The 17,836-nt window shown below is 41.2% G+C and overlaps 1 protein-coding gene across 6 annotated transcripts in view; it reads right to left on the reverse strand.

The window, feature by feature from the left end:
* Positions 1-16,411, reverse strand: part of LOC140500393 (maestro heat-like repeat family member 5) — a 193,782-nt gene extending 177,371 nt beyond the window's left edge. For 3 of the 6 annotated variants that reach the window (XM_072602917.1, XM_072602916.1, XM_072602918.1), the window contains exons 1-3: positions 14,758-16,411; positions 7,975-8,061; positions 494-687 (exon numbers count right to left, since the gene is read on the reverse strand). In XM_072602917.1, coding sequence (XP_072459018.1) covers positions 494-599 — 106 coding nt within the window. In that variant the 5' untranslated portion in view covers positions 600-687; positions 7,975-8,061; positions 14,758-16,411. The remainder of the gene's footprint in view (positions 1-493; positions 688-7,974; positions 8,062-14,757) is intronic. The other 3 variants (XM_072602921.1, XM_072602920.1, XM_072602919.1) reach the window with 1 other exon arrangement.
* Positions 16,412-17,836: the final 1,425 nt, after the last annotated feature.

A 17,836-nucleotide genomic window follows, 5' to 3' on the forward strand; every position in this document is an offset into this window, starting at 1 on the left:
AACTGTAACTAGAACGGGGAGACAGTGGCTTTAAAAGCACTTTAGAAATTTAGAGAGAACAGTTTCTGCGAGGCAACCTTCCAATCATCCCCTGTTCTTTCTCAGAAGATAGCCTTCCCAATAGCAGCCATACAGTGTACCGAGGTCCTGCTTCCCTCAACTTCCCCCACTCTTCTTCTACAGGATCTCTCTCTTGCCATGAGGTAATATCCTGGGCCTCTGCCTATAAAGCTAATGTGTGGGTCTCCCCTCCACCAGAGTTGGTCTTAGGACCCATCTGCCTGCTCCCTATACCATTTTACATTTTTTGCTTGCCACAAGGAGTTAAATTGTAAATGAGCCCTATTCCCCTTATGTCCCTGGGGCTCCTCACTCTCGGAGGATGATTTAGGACTGAGGTTGGTATAGTGTCTCCCACTCTATTACTATCTCCCATTCAGTTTCAGAACTTTGGGCACTGTACGTGGGGGGTGATAGAAGACATCGGACTCACCTGAACTGTATGCTTCCTCCATGAATATTTTGTAGTCGTGTGGTAGAAAGGTCACCTGATTACCTTTGCTCTTTTTCGGTGTTGCAGACGTACTGGGTTGGGACATACCTTCCCCTAAAATGACATCTTTATGTGTGGGTATTTTGGTTTTACTGGTGGTTCTTCTCCACTTGGAACGGAAATAGGAAAAAAATCTAAAGGAGAAAGTAGAACAGTGGGTGTGTTAGCATCATGAACAGGAGTGGCATAATACGTCTAGGCTGGGCATCAATGATGGACCATCAAAAACTTCTCTTGCTCCTGTTTTAGGGAAAGCCATCCTTGAGAGGAAGCATCATATAGCAGAAGCAGCATTACTCTTGCAGTTAGATGGCATGGGTAGCCCAGAGATCCCTCTGCTAGGCATATACCTCAAGAAGGTCAATAACAAAAAAAGCCATGGTGCTTCGCTGCTCCCACCAAAATATTAATAAAAATGCTTTTAGTGGTAGTGATAGTAAAGAACTGGAAACAAAGTAGAGCCTGATCCATTGGGTAATCATTAGAAAAAGAAACAATGAATATGACTGTTGGGACTGGAATCTCAATACCGTGCTGTTAGGTAACTAGGTGTGCTCCAATCCGGGACGACCTCGAGGGCAGAGAGACTCCACCCATCAGGTATCTCCGGGGGAGAGGCGGAAATACCTGAGCTAGCCGAGCTAGCTCGGTCTGACCTTCTCGAACCCCCGCTGTTCATGGAGGGCCTCGTAAGACTCTAAGATTTAGAAGTCCCACTTTTACCTGCCCGAGACTGTCCACACGGAATTGAGCTTCCAGTCCCAACATATGACAAATGGAGGGAAACACGGGCATACTTCCATGAACTGATACAAAGAAAAAGAAGCAAATCCAGGAAAACCATTATAGATTATGACAAATTCCATACAAATGGGAAGAGGAACATAAACAGCCAAAGGGGAATGCTGCAAAATTGTAATGACTGAGCTTGATCCCAAAGAATAGTTATAAGAAAGCATCTCCCTCTGCTCCTTTGCAGAGCTGGGCACTCATGGGTATAGGATAACAGAAATGATACCAGACTTTTAAAAAAGATGTTGTTTTTTTGGCAGAACTCCCCTCCTCTCCCACCTATTCTATCTTTCTTCATACATTTCTTACATGGAATGGCTCTTTGGGATAGAATGGGAGGAGAAAGATACCATTAAAAGTAGGGGTAATATTGGAACAAAAGCCATCAATAAAACCTTATTTAAAAAGAAACTAAATCCTGGATACAAATACTAACTCTGACCTTTAGTAGCTGTGGGGACTCTGAGCAAGTTCCTTAACTTTTTGAGACTGATTTTAATCATCTTTAACATGAGGATCATACTTGTCTTGCCAACCTTACAGGGCTATTATAAGGAAAGCACTCTGGAAAACATTCATTGCTGATGTACTGCATTTATGGTGAGACTGACTCAGCTTGGTGAAATTGTACCAGTTCAGTGTTTGACACATAAAGAGGACATGGCGAACCCTGCCATGCTCAGACCCAGGGCCGAGTGCTTTGACTACAGTTCTGGACAACGGATTTGAGGAAGGGCACTGACAAGTGAAGTCTGTTTTGAGAAGAGGAGATTTAGGAAGACTCCTAGCTGTTTTCAATCATTGGAAAAGCTTTTAGGGAGAAGAGGTATGTAACCTGTCCCACTTGGCCCAGTCAAAGAGTTAAAGAGAGAGCAGTGAAGTTGGCAGAGGGACATAGTTCAGCTCAAAATGTGGAAAAACGCCCTAATAGTAGAGGTATACTGAAAGGGGACAATGTTCTTTGGGAGGTAGTGAGTTTCTTATCACTAGGAGTCTTCAGATTGATGCAAAATGACCACTTGTGTATACTGTAGAGATATTTCTATTCAGGTATGAGTTGGACTTGACACTTGGTGCAGTAGAAAGAGTACTGGATATAGGGCCAAAGAATCTGGGTTCAAACTTTAGCTTTCTCTCACTACCCTTTATGATTCTGGGCAAATTGTTTACCCTTGTGAAACTTCTCAGGTTGCTCATCTGGAAAACAAGGGGACAGGGAAAAATGGCCTCTAAGGTTCATCTAAACTCTGGACCTGTGATCTTGTAATCCTTTTTTGAGGTCTCTTTCAATGCTGAGATTGAGGGTGGGAAAGGCCCAAAAAACTTATCCTGTCTTGGGCAGGAGGTCTGGGCTTTTCCCTGGTCTCTGGAGCTTGGTATTATTTGCGGCTTTGGCTGCTGCACATACCTCAAGGGGTTTTCATGGTATATAAGCACTCCCTTGAGGCTGAGGATTCTGGGCAATAGCTTATATAGATTATTGCTAGGATGGAATTTGAAGAAAGTGCTCCAAAATTACTATTGATTAGAGAAATACAAATTAAAACAACTCTGAGGTAACACTCCATACCTGTTAGATTGGCTAATATAACAGAAAAGTGAAATGACAAATGTTGGCGGGGATGTGGGATATTTGAGATACTAATGCACTGTTAGTGAAGTGGTAGACTGATTCAGCCATTCTGTAGAACAATTTGGAGCTATTCCCAAAGAGTTATAAAACCATGCATATCTTTGATCCAGTAATGCCACTACTAGGTCATTATCCCAAAGACATAAAAAGCAAAAAGGATCTATATATATAAATATATTGATAGCAGCTCTTTGTCTGGTGGAAAATAATTGAAAATTAAAAGGATTCCAATCAACTAGGGAATGGCTGAACAAATTGTGGTATATAATCATGTGGGAATACTATTGTGCCGTGAGGGTCATTCTCCTTATGAGAGAAATATTGACATGACATCACTTGAATTTGCTTTGAGTGAGTGAGGGCAGTGCAGCTCACCAGCCTCACTTCTCCTCCAGAGTCACCTGAATCCAGTGACCAGATATTCATCAAGATGACTGGAGATGACCCAGGATGAGTCAATGGGGGTTAAGTGACTTGCCAAAGGTCACACAGTAGTGAGTGCCAAGTGTCTTAGGTGGGATTTGAACTCAGTTCCTCCTGACTCCTGCCCTGGTGCTCTATCCACTGCACCACTTAGCTGCCACTTGTATGTGTGTATGTATATATCTACATCTACTTTTTATTTATCAATCTAATCATCTATCCACCCATCCATCCATCCATCCATCCATCCATCCATTTATCCATCTATCCATGTGGTACAGCCATCTAGCAGGGCCTGAGAAACAGCATGGAGAAATGACCAGGGTAAGGAGATACAACATGAATGAATAACTACGTCCAATGAAAGTGAGAGTAATAGTAGCAAAAAAGATATTCAGACAAAGAGCTAGGAAAGATTTAAGAATAGAGTGATCACTTTCAGCTGGGCATCTATGTTATTCAATATCCACAATATTTTTCATATCTTACTTCCAGATTCTATTGACTATTTTGGTGTCTGTCTCCCCTCTTTGAAGATCTGTTGCTGGAGAAGTATGCTAAGCAAAGGAAGATTTACCTGTTTCCATCAGACATGCAGAGACCTTGGAGGACTGTGTCCTCACAGCAAGAGTCAAAAGAAAATGGCATTCTCTTTGTGATGCCTTCTTGACAAAGCTGAAGAGGATATATTAGAAGAAGACGTGAATGTCAGTGTGTGGGGTGGAATAGCTACGCCTGTCTTATTTAATAACACTTGTTCACTCAAGAGTTATAACAACAGATTCAGTTGACTGAGAAGTTCTTCCCCTTTTGTTTGAGTCTAGTTGTTATGAGAACACTGATGAGGTCACAGTGACAACCTTTAAGATCAAAGGGAATCTTGGGTACATTGAGCCACATAGTGTCTCCCTACTATGTTTTGGGCTTTGTGAGGAACCACCCAATTATGTGTAAAGGTCATTCTCCTCCATCTTCTTTCTATTTTTAATATTATGTAAGGGTACAGTTAGTGACTTCATTAAACCAGAATCTGCTCAAACTATCACCTATATGGGCTTGGGAAAATCATTCTTATTCTCTGAAGATAATTTGAGAAAGGTAAATACAGGTGATATTGATAAATTCTATGTCACCTCTAGTTCAGTAGTCTGTGAAAAAGCAGGTAGTAGCACCTGCAGAATCAGATTTGAAGCCACTTGCGACCAAAAAACCTTGACCTCCTATCCTCTCGCATCAAGAACCCAGTATGTTCCAGCTGTTGTTTTCTCCCTGACCTGAAATTTCTACTCTCCTTTAGATTAGGAAAAAGAGGTGGGAGCTCCCTATCCAACAATCTTTTTGACAACACAAATAGGAGTACTATTGATGGGAGTGGGATATATAAGTATAACTTACGTTCATTTTTCATAGACCAACATGCCTTATGTACATATACATATATATACACATACATATATACTTATATAATATACTCACATTTGTATATATGTGTGCATCTATATATACATGTTTATATATGTATTATACATGTATGTATGTGTTTATCTGTCATTGCCGAAGAAGACCATGCCATCAGAGAAACAATGACATGACTTCAATTGAGTTTATTTTGAGTGAGTGAGAGCTATGCAGGTCACCAGCCTCACTTCTCCTCCAGATTCATCTGAATCCAGTGATCAGATATTCATCAGAATGAGTGGAGATGACCCAGGATGAGGCAATGGGGGTTAAGTGACTTGCCAAAGATCACACAGCTAGTGAGTGTCAAGTATCTGAGGTGGGATTTGAACTCAGGTCCTCCTGACTCCTGCCCTGGTGCTCTATCCACTGCACCACCGAGCTTCCCAATGAATGTGTGTATGTATATATCTACATCTACCTTTTTATTTATCAATCTAATCATCTATCTCTCCATCCATACATCCATCTATCCATCTATCCATGTGGTGCAGCCATCTAGCAGGTCCTGAGACACAGCATGGAGAAATGACCAGGTTTAGGAGATACACCATGAATGAGTAACTACATCCAGTGGAAGTGAGAGTGATAGTAGCAAAAAAGAGATCCAGACAAAGTGCTAGGAAAGATTTAAGAATGGAGTGATAACTTTCAGCTGGGCATCTATATCTATTCCACATCCACGACATTTTTCATATCTTGCTTCCTAATTCTGTTGACTATTTTGTTGTCTCTCTCCCTCTTTGAATACTCAGATACTCATCCCCTTCTTTCTTCAGTGAGTTTTCATGACATCTCTCTCAGATGTCAGTCTTTAACCTGTCCCTTACTGGGAGGGGAAACATGACCCCCAGCCCCAATAGAGCAGCCCAATTAACTTTCCCTAGGCTTTTCTCTCCATATTTTCTTGGTCATCCCGTATTACCAGCAAGTAGACTGGTCATACACTTGCATTTTCCATAGGTATCTCAAACTCAGCATGTCCCAGCTAGGTGGTATCGTATCTGAATAATCAACTTGAAGTGAATAGGACCCGAATACTACAGAAACAATGTCACTCCACCTCTCAGCCTCAGTTTCTCCTTCTGTTTAAGGGGGATAACAACTCCAACCTCCCTTGCAAGGTTCATTTGTCGAGATAAAGTCACAATGTATAAAGTATTTTATGAGCCTTAAAGTGCTAAGGGTAAATGCTAGCTATTGTCTAAAACAGTGCTCATTATTCTTTTCTTTCAAATTTGTTGTTTTCATTCACTTCAGATGTGTCCAAGTCTTTGTGATCCCAGTCAGGGTTTTCTTGGTAAAGATACTTGAGTGGGTTGCCAATTCCTTTTCCTGCTCATTTTACAGATTAGGAAACTGAGGAAAAAAGGGGTAAGTGATTTGCCCTGGTCAAAGTCGTGTCCGTTGAAAGTGAGACTTGAAAACAAGTCTTCTTGAGTCCAAGACATCCAGGGTCTCCTCAGCCACTATGGTATGCCTTGGTTTCCTCTGTTATGTGCCTAGTGTAGTCCTACATCCTATAATCCCATGACCCTGTCACTTCAGACATTGTTTTACAGTGATAGTAAATTTCTGTAGAAACATTCTTTTCATAGAGTAGTTTGGATAGTCTAGAGTGATGGAGAATGAGTTAGAATGTTATTGGAGGAAGTTCTAGAAATCAGAAGAGGCTGGGGCACTACAGACTTTAATATGTGACTCCCTTCACAATCTTCTAGGGTCTACCATTTTTTTTGTTGTCAATAGCACAGAGGGAGGGGAGAGAGTGATATCAGTTGGTGGAGAAGCATGCCAAGCAGAGGAAGATGTACCTGTTTTCGTCAGATGTACTGTTGGAGGAGGGACTGTGTCCTCATAGCAGGAGTCAAAAGAGAAGGGCACTCTCCTTAGGATGCCTTCTTGCCAAAGCCGAAGAGGTATATTAGAAGACGTTGTCAATGTTAGCGTATTGGGTCAAACACTTATGCCTGTATTATCTAATAACAGTTTTTCACTCAAGAGTTATAAAGACAGATTCAGTTTACTGTGAAGCTCTTCCCCTTTTGTTTGAGTCTGGTTGTTATGACAATGCTGATGAGGTCACAGTGATGACCTTTCAGGTCAAATGGAATCTTGGGTGCATTCAGCCACATAGTATCTCCCTACTATGTTTTCTGTTGTGTGAGGAACCACCCCAGTATGTGTAAGGGTCATTCTCCTCCACCCTCTTTGCACTATTACTATTATGTAAAGGTGCACGTAGTTACTTCATTACACCAGGTTTTGCTCAACTTATCACCAACATGGCCTTGGGCAAATTATTCTTACTCTCTGAACCTAATTTGACAAATGAAAATACTGGTGATTTAAATAAATTCTGTTCCCACTAGTTCAGCAGTCTATGAATAAGTTGGTAGTAGCACCTGCAGTATAGGATTCGAAGCACCTTGTGACCAAAAGCCTTGAACTCCCTACGCCCTAGCATTAAGACCACAGTGTGTTCCAGCTAGCTTTTTCTTCCTGTCCTGAAGTTTCCACTCTCCTTTAGATTAGGAAAAGGAGGTGGAAACTTCCTATTCAAAAATCTTTCTGACAACACAAATAGGAGTACTATTGATGGGGGTGGGGGAAATAAGTATACGTCACGTTAATTTTTTATAGACCAACATGCCATATATATACGTATATATACATACACTTAAAAATATATAATATACACATATATGTATATGTGTGTATCTATATATGTGTGTGTATATATGTTTTATATATGTAAGTTTTTGTGTTTATCCTTTGTTGTCGAAGAAGACCATGGCATCAGAGAAATAATGACATGTCTTCACTTGAGTTTGTTTTGAGCGAGGGCAGTCTGTGCAGGTCAGCAGTCTAACTTCTCCTCCAGAGCCATTTGAATCCTGTGGTCAGATATTCATCAGGATGACTGGAGATGACCAAGGATGAGGGAGTTGGGGTTACATGACTTGCCTAAGGTCACACAGCTAGTGAATGTAAAGTGTCTGAGGTGGGATTTGTAGTGTGTACCAGGTTTTTTTCTTTTTTGTCATTAGTAGGGAGTGAAGGAAGGGAATGATATCAGTTGGTGGAGAAACATACCAAGCAGAGGAAGATTTACCTGTTTTTGTCAGACACGATATTTGAGCAGGGACTGTGTCCTTACAGCAGGAGCAGCACTCTCTTTGGGATGCCTTCTTGCCAAAGCCTAAAAGGATAGATTAGAAGACGTTGTGAATGTCTGTGTATTGGGTCAAACAGCCAAAGATATATTACCTAAAAACACAAGAGTTATAAAGACAGATTCAGTTGACCCCTTTTGTTTCAGTCTGGTTGCTATGACAATGCTGATGAGGTCACAGTGACTGCCTTTAAGTTCTAAGGGAATCTTGGGTACATTGAGCCACACAATATCTCCCTACTATGTTTTGGGCTTTGTGAGGAACCACCCAATTATGTGTGAGGGTCATTCTCTTCCACCTTCTTTCTATTATTACTGTTATGTAAGGGTACAGTTAGTGACTTCATTATACCAGGATCTGCTCAACCTATTACCTGTATGGACTTGGGCAAATCATTCTTACTCTCTGAAGCTAATTCGACAAATGAAAATACAGTGATTTAGATAAATTCTACATCACTGATATTTCAGTAGTCTATATATAAGCAGGTAGCAGCACTTGCAGTGTAGGGTTTGAAGCCAGTTTTCACCAAAAACCTTGAACTCCCTATGCTCTGGCATCCAGATCCCAGTGTGTTACAGCTGTCTTTTTCTCCCTGTCCTGAAGTCTCCACTCTCCTTTAGATTAGGAAAAAGTGGGAGCTTCCTATTTAACAATCTTTCTGACAACACAAATAGGAGCACTATTGATGGGGGTGGGATAAATAACAATTAGTTAGGTGTATTTTTCATAAAACAACATACCATATATATACATTTATATAATATACTCCTATATGTATACATGTGTGTACCTATACATATGTGTGTATGTATTATACATGTATGTGTTGTGTTTTCCCTTCATTGGCAAAAAAGACCATGGCAACAGAGAAATAATGACTTCACTTCACTTGAGTTTATTTTGAGTGAGTGAGGGTTGTGTAGGTCACCAGCCTCACTCCTCCTCCAGAGTCACCTTAATCCAGTGATCAGATATTGATCAATATGACTGGAGATGACTCAAGATGAGGCAACTGGAGTTAAGTGACTTCCTGAAGGTCACACAGCTAGTGAGTGTCAAGTGTCTGAGGTGGGATTTGAACTCAGGTCCTCCTGACTCCTGACCTGGAGCTCTATCCACTGCACCACCTAGCTGCTCCTTGTATGTGTGGCCAGAACACATTTGTGAATCATCTTCAACCCTGCACTGTGGGTATGTGGTAGTGTGTGTGCACCTTTAAGGAATGACTCAAGACTTTTTCAGTGAATGGAGCAGTGTACAATTTGTAGGTATGTGAGTGTGTGTCCGGGGTGGGTGGGGAGAGAGGGTGGGGGTGTTTCTCTTAAACCAGTAATAGCCCCAAGGCGACTTCTTAGGATCTGACCCCCAACTCCCAATATTCTAGGAGCTGCCCATGCTCAAGTTCTCTCTGATTGGAAGTTACCCCCAGGGCTTTGAATCACATTCCAAGGAAAACTTACCTAGCCTTTGTATCTCCAGGGGTGGGAGAGGGAAGTATCTCTTTCAGCTTTATATTCTATGCTTTTCCTTGCCTTCATTTATTCCTTTCTCCTACACATGTTTTAGTGGCCCCAGTGGTAAGGTTATACATATCGATCAAAGAATCTCAGAGCTTGGAGATACCTCAGAAAACAAGTTCGATGTCTAGCTGGGTGGCTGGCCCCTTTACACAATTCCTGGCACGAGTTTGTCCATCCTGGCTGGGAGACTCCCAGTGGTGATGACACTTTGTCGAGAGGGGGTGGCCCGTTCTACTTTGGACAGTTAAATTCTTTAGCATCTAACTCCACCTCTAATTTCTCACCTCTGTAATTTCTCCCCTCTGTTCCTTGCTCTGCCCCTTCTCCCACCTTTGTTGAACAAGTCAGATCTCTCTTCCCCATGACAACCCTTCAAATGAAGCTATCAGGTTCACCCTAAGTGTTTTCCAAGTGAAACTCCCCTGGTTTTCAAGGAAACCTCTATAACATGACCTCCAATGCTGTCATCATCCTGAATATACTCTAATCTTTCCTAAAATATGCCTGGAACCAAGAATAAAACCTCTCTAATCTTGGACCCAGTGTTTGAGATGATCTTAAATGAATTTCAACTTAACTGTAACCTCCCCTGCCATCTTCTGTTTATAAGTTGATTTATTTTTAAGTTGTGAAGGCTTTACATTTATTTCTATCAATCATCATATTAGATTTGACTGTATTGTTTTAGCCTGTCAGCATCTTTTTTGGATCTGACTTTGAATGTTTGAACTCTTTCATATTAGAGCTTTGCATATTTGCAAATTGGATGAGTATAGCATCCTATTCAAGTACCAAATTTTTTTTTTTACTGGACCTGTAATTCCATTGATACAGAGACCCCTCAGTGAGAAATTCCCTCTACTTCCTACAGGTAGGAATGTTCTGTGCAGGTTATAGTCTTAGAATGTTGCCTGGGGAATTGAGAGGTCATGACCTACCAGGGTTGCACAGCCAATATATGTTAGAGGAAGGATTTGAACTTGAGTCTTCCTGACTCCAAGGCCAGTTTATGTCAAACATAGTGTTAAACAGCACAGCACCAAGCACAAATCCTTGGAATACTCCACTAAAGCACCACTTTGAACCACCAGTAGCTATATTCAACCAGCTCCAAAATCCACCAAACTAAACCACCATTTCATTTTATCCACTGGAATAACATGAGAGCCTTTATTAAATACTTTTCTCAAATCTAGGTAAACTATGTCTATAGGAGTCCTCTGTTTTACCAGTCTGTTAACCCTGTCAAAATTTTTTTAAAAAAATGAAATACTGTTGATTTACATGACGCGTTATTGAAGTCATGCCAACTTTTGTGGATCATCACTTCCTTTTCAAGAATGTCTCAAGCCATCTGTTTAAATAATTGTCTAGGATTTTGTCAGAAATTAAAGTCGAACTCCCTGGTCTATAATCTGCAGATTTCATTCTCTTCACTTTTTGGACAATTGAAACATTTCCCCATACCCACTCTTTTAGTGTCTACACTGTTCTTGACAGCCTTTCCAAGATCACTGATAGTGGTTCAGCAACAACATCTGTCAATTCTTTGTGTACCGTGGCTTATAGTCCTGTTCAGATCTGGTGACTTGAATTCATCAACAGAAGTTAGTGGCTCTCTTTTATTCCTGTTTTGCAATTTAGCTCTCCATTAGCTATTTTCATCCTGTCTTCTGGCCCAAAAGACCATTGTCTTTGGCAGAGAAAATCAGCAAATTAAAAATTAAATAACTGATACCTTATTCCACCAGTTCCAATCAGTGGTCCCTACTCCTTTTTTGAACCTCTTTTCCCTCATATTTAATTACAGTTCATTCTAAGTACCAGTGCTTTTTAACATTCTCATAGGACTGTGTAATACATTAGTACTATTCGTCCTTGAATAAAAGGATCTTGTCTTTAATATTCAGAGAGTCAGGAATGGATCATGTAGCCCAACCTCACCCTCATTCCAGAGAAGAGGAACAGACCTACTCAAGGTCACGCAGGTAATTCATGGTTGAACTAGGACCCTAAGTGCTAATGATTAGTGGCATGATTTGAGGTCAAATGACTCAGAGTTTATTGGTAAACATGACATGATCCCTGCCTTTCCTGTCACATAGGACTCTCCTAAGGAGTAAACGAGATGATGCGTGTGAAAGCACTTTGTAAAATCCACTTTGAACAGAAGATGTTATTGCTTCATTCCGGGAAAAAATATACCCACATGACACTATTTTCCTGTTTGACTTCAAAATCGGGGTCAGGGGGATTGTACTTTGCAATTATTCCAGGGTCCAATTGGGCTAAATTTTCAAGATGATCCCTCTTCCTGTAATGTATTTATCACATTCTATATCTATTCGATCCTAGATTATGTTTCACATATATTCATCTACATATCTTATTTTGCTGCTGCTTACCACTTCTCCCCATCTGCAGTAGCACTCACTGGACAGAACCTCCAGAGACTATGCCCCCTTCTCTGGAGGAATTACTCCATTTTGCTGAATTGTCCTGATTGATGCACATGCAGACTCACCTAACCTTATATCTAGACTACCCCAGAATATACTTCATTTCCATCTACCCTGGACCATTTTCCATCTGCCTAGCTATTCAAGGATACCCCTTCTTCCCCTCTACTTCTTGGTTTAGGAATAATTAAATCAATACAATTATTGTTTCTGGGAAAGAGATAGTAGTCAACAGTCCTATGTGCCATTCACTTTCTATGACTCCCTATGCCAAAAAGTCCTCCTAATCACTTCATATGTGCTGTATCCCCCATCAAAATGTCAGCTTATGAAAGGCAAGGGCTGTCTCACTTTTAAATTTGTACCCTCAGCATCTATCATAATGCCTGGCATACAAATGGCACTTAGTTGTTTCTTTTTAATTCATCTATATCCATCCATCATCCATGACCTCATCGTGCTCCATTTTTCCTTACATCTTTAAAAATTTGAATTGGAGAGCACTCAGGCAGAAGCCCTCCAAGTGCAGGGAACAGCACAAGTCAAGGTTCAGAAAGGACAGCATAAGGGAAAAGTGAATTGGTTGCAAAGAAGATACTCAGAGGAGAAGGTGGAAGTGAAGCTGGTTAGAATGGGCAGGGCTTTGACTTTATCTTGTAGGCAAAATTTCTTGAATGTCATGCACACATACATCAAGTCATAGGATCATAGGTTCAGAGGATGAGCCTAGAAGTCAACTAGTCCATTCTCATTTCACTGATGAGGAAACTGAGGTAAGGGAGGTTAGGGTGACTCATCCAGGGTCACAATGGAAGCAAATGGCAGAAACAGAATTAGAACCCAGATTTTCTGACTCCAAAAAAATCACCTACTGTCCCAAAAGATTTAGTGTAATTTTTAGCTTTAGTAAATTCAGAAGTATGAAATCTGCAGACTTGCAGAAAACATTTGAAATTCAGTTCATTTAAATTTCTTTTACACATGTCGTTTTGTGAATTTTGAATTTTATATTTTTCATTTTACTAGGATGATGTACCCTGTCATTGAGCACTGTAGTATTTGGCATTTTCTAGATGACACTTTCATAGAGCCATGGATTGGCAGAAGAGGCCCTCTTGCTTGGTTGCCTGAGGCACTTGATCTATCTCCATTAGACTTATTTTTGTGAGGTTACAAAAGCTGCCATGCAAGCACCAAAACCTCACTTTTTGGATGCTCTTATGGCCAGGATTACAAATGCAATCATTTCAGTCACTAACAGCAGCTAATGAAAGTTTCTCACAAAGTTTGAAAACAGGTTGAACAAAAATTTAAAGATGGAAATAATTACCCTTTCAAATGTAGCTCTTTAAAATTTGTAGCATTTACACTTGTGAAGTTATTAAAGTTCAAAACTGCACTAAAACTTTTAGGACACTCCTTATATGTGATAACGTGCACACGTAGCCACACATCTTACACATGATGTGCTGTACAAACCACAGTCACAAGGTGACTTTAAAGGCACACAGAACCACAACCACTCAGACCTACATGCAACAATCCCATACAGAGTATCACAGACATAACCTTAGATGCACACACATCCATGGCACTTTGCTTCCCTGTGTTTAAGTGTCCTTGTGTATAAAAAGAAGAGGTTGGGCTAAAGCAGATGGGCTCTGAGGATCCTTCAAGGCTTTCACTGACTCCCTCACCAGAGGATCTCCTCTGACCTAGCATGGTTCCAGATCTGTTACAGAGTGTGTGTGTTCCCCGATGACTGTCTGGGAATTGGAGCTCTCTTAGATAGGGCCACTGGTAAGATGCCTGGGCTCAGACAGGCACAGAACAGTGACCATGCAATCTGAAGGATGCCCATGGGGCACCTGGGGAGAAGGGGGATGGGTTACTTTTCCCTCTCCACTACTTGATTTTTCTCTTTATCCCTTCCCCTTCCCACCCACCTCCTTCTCTCTCTCTCTCCATCTCTTTCCCTTCCCCCTCCTCCTCCTCCCTATCTTTCCTTTCTTCTCCCCCCTTTCTCCTTCCTCTCCCTCTCTCCTTCCCCTCCTTTCTCTGTCGCACTCTCATCTGATCTCCCAAGGCCCATGAGAAAATAGCTCATCCCCACAGAAACAGAGAATACCCAAGCATGAAGAGACCTCACAAGGCATCTAGAATTCCCTCTTACAATCTCTCTGACAGGGGCTAATTCAGCCTCTTTATTTGTATTTCTATCAACAAGGAGTTCATTACCCAACAAAATGGTCTGTTCCATTATTGGTAACTCAGATTGTTAGGGAGTACATAGTTAGAGGACTAAGAATCAGAAGGGACTTCAGAAATCATCTAATTCAAATCTCTTCCCCTCCCCCATTTTCTGTCCCTCTCCACCTCCTGCCCTGTACCCATCCCCAGTCCTTGAGATTAAATATTTTATCCCAAGTCACACTCATAGTTAGAAGCCAAATTAAGACTTTAAGGATGGTCCTCAGACTTCATATTTGATTTTCTTTTCACTACGTTACTTTACCTCATTACACAACTAAACTGAAAGCCACCTTTCTGAGACTGTCCATTGCTCCCAGTTCCGTGCTCTGGTATCAGCAGGAAAGTCTCATCTTTCTTTCTGGTCCATGACCACCCCTCCCTGCCACATAAATCCTAAAATTCCTTCAATTCAATTCAACAAATATGTTAAATGCCTGCTGTTTGCCTGCTAAATGCCTGTTGTAAGCCCTAGGTACATAGTCCTTACCCACACAGAGCTGACTTTCTTCTAGACAGGATACAGGCTTAGAGATAAGGAAAACAGGAGGTAACTGAAAGAGGGATGGGGGGAGGTTAAATGAAGCCTTTATGGGCAGAGTGGCAGTTGAACTGTCTTAAAGAAAGGTTAGAATTCTGAGGGCTGAGGGAGAGAGAGGAGTCTGGGATGACTCCAGGATAATGAACCTGGGTGACATGGAGGTTGGTGCCCTCAACAGTAATAGAGAAGATAAGGGAAGAGGGAAGATGATGAATTTAATTTTGGATGGGTTGAATTTGACGTGCCGATAAGACATCAACATGAAGACATCAGGCAGGGTTTTGGCATTGGGAATCATCTGCAGAGATATAATTCAGTCCAAGAAAGTAGATGAGATCATCGAGCCAATAAGTAAGGAAGGAAGGTCTAGGACAGAGTCTGAGAGATATCCACTCCTGGGGGACTTTGCTGTTCAGTTGTTTTGTTGTCAATGTTGTGGGCCAGGTGTGAACTCCTGAAAATGAGTCTTTTGGATTCCAAATCCAGTGCTGTATGCACTGCACCTCCTAGCTGCCCATCCTCAGGGATAGCAGATGGCTAATAAAGCTTCAAAGTAAACTGAGGAGCAGTTAGACAGGTAGGAAGAGAACCAAGAAAGAACATCAGCTAAGCCAAGAGAGGAAAAAATATCCCAAAGGGAGGGGGAATGACCAATGGTATAGAGAGAAGTCAAGTAGAATAAAAAGCAAACCTAACCAGCCATTTGGCATTAGGAGATCACTGGTAATTTGTGAAAGACAAATTTGAGTGGAATGGTGGGGGTCAACCTTGGAAGCAGAGGGTCAACCTCATATGGTCTGGTCTTCTGTTTTGTTTTCCCTCTGTAAACCCTCAACTCCTCTCTTCCCTAAAATGTATCACCCAGAAATGAAACAATCCTTCAGAAATTGTCTGACCAGGGTAGAAGATTGTGGAATTATTACCTTTTGCTTCTGGACATTAATGTAACCTATGATTGAGTTTTATTGATCTCGAGTTTTCCCTGAAAAAAGACTTAGTGTTTTGAAAAAAATTCATATTTCTTGGTACAGGCACAATGAGGAAGTCATGGACAGTATTGGGCTTGGAGTCAAGAGGTATTGGTTTAAAGCTCTCTTCTAACACTATCTTTGTGACTGAGCAAATCACTTAACTTCTGTGTTTCTCAAACAGTTCCTTAAGACTTAACTAACTACGAAGTTGCATTGGTTGAGATCTGCTGGGGCAGAGAGTATAGGAGGTAGGGGTGTGTTCTCATGTTTCTACATCCACAACCCCCATGCTGATCCTTGGCTGTATGGCTGGGAATCTGAAGAATTAAAGTATTGTTGTTGTTGTTCAGTCATGCATGACTCTGATCCCATTTGGGATTTTCTTGACAAAGAGACTGGAGTGGCTTACCATTTCTTTCCCCACCTCATTTTACAGATGAGGAAACTGAGGTAAGCAGGATTAAGTGACTTGCCCAGGATCACACAGCTAGTAAGTGTCTGAGAAGCTGGATTTGAACTCAAGTTTTCCTGACTCCAGGCCTGGAACTCTATCCACTGTGCCAAAGTTTCTGGTCACCTTTAATTCAAAAGAGGATGAGACCCCTGCAAAACACTACCAACTCAGAATTGTGCAGGAGAAGCAGCATAAATGATGTGATCAGACAAATGAATAAGCAGAAAAGGAGGAAAACTAAGGGATGGTCTCATACTACTCTGCTAGCCGTGTTATATCTAGAGATCTCCAGGAAGGTCGCCAGAATGTTGGCTGGAAAGCTCAGGAAGATTTATGGAAAGATATGGAAAAGAGGTCCTGGGTATGATGCAGGCTTATGAAACAAAAACAAGGCAACTTTTTAAGCCCATTTGTTACACTGCTGTATTTCTCCAACACTTTAAGGTGAGGCTGTTTCTTCATAACAACTCTTTGAGGTAGGCATGTAGATATCATGATTCCCATTTTATAGATGGGAAAACAGGCCCCAAGATGGGGTGTGACTTTCCTAGAGTGAGCCATCATCCAATTAATATTCCCTGGAGATGAGTTTAGCTCTGTGACAAGCACAAATCACAAAAGATTTCAGGGCCTCAAGTTTCTCAGGTTTAAAAGAGTTTTTAGGATGATCAGGGAATGTTGATTACATTCTGACCAGAGCCTGAACATCTGAAAAACAACTAGTTAATTCAAAGTAAGAATTCTTGACCTTTTTTGGTCCCTCGGCAGTCTGATGAAGCCTATGGATGCCTTTTCAGAATCATGTTGCTAAATGCATGAAATGAAATGCTTAGAATTACAGATGAAAACAATTATATTGAAATACAGTTATCAAAATGTTGAAAAAACAAAACAAGCTCAAGGATCCTCTGTTCTCTAAGGACAATGGCAGGAAAGAGCTAGTGAGGCTATGTTGTAGTCTATAGAAGGAAAGGAATGGGAGAAAGAGGAAAGGAGACAGAGAGAGAGAGGAAAGAAGAGAGAGAAACAGAGACAAAGGAGAGAGAAAGGAAAGAGAAGAGAGAGAGGCAGAGAGAGGAGAGAGAGACAGAGAAGGAAGAGAAACAGAGAAGGAAAAGACAGAGGAGAGAGAGAGAGTGAGAGACAGAGAGAGAGAGAGAGAGAGAGAGAAATACAGAAGGACAGGAGATCTGTGGTAAGAAGGAAATTAACAGAAGGCCTTAGTATTGCTCTCACACCCCAGAACTTAGCTCCTGAATATGTATTAACCATTTTTTCCCTCATTTTTAGTTGTATGTATTCTTTAAACATCCTCAGAGTTTCCAACAAGCTCAGAGCTCTAAGGGTAGGGACCCTTTGTGAGAATTTCTAGTTCAGTCACTTTGTTTTGCTAAGAAGAAAACAATCTCAGAAAGGGTTGTAAACTGGGAGTAATAGGGCTCATTCCAATGTACTATATGCCTTTTTTTTGACTAAGGTTGCTTGACTCTATGGAAGCCACTGTATCTTAGAAGGTGTGCAACAAGCAGAGAGGTGCACTTCTACTGACCTCTGGGGTTCCTTCAAACTCTGAACTCCTATGACTCTTGCTTTCTTTGGGCCT

The sequence above is a fragment of the Notamacropus eugenii genome, chromosome 4 (genome assembly GCF_028372415.1).
Source record: "Notamacropus eugenii isolate mMacEug1 chromosome 4, mMacEug1.pri_v2, whole genome shotgun sequence".
In the NCBI taxonomy this organism is placed as follows: Eukaryota; Metazoa; Chordata; class Mammalia; order Diprotodontia; family Macropodidae; genus Notamacropus; species Notamacropus eugenii.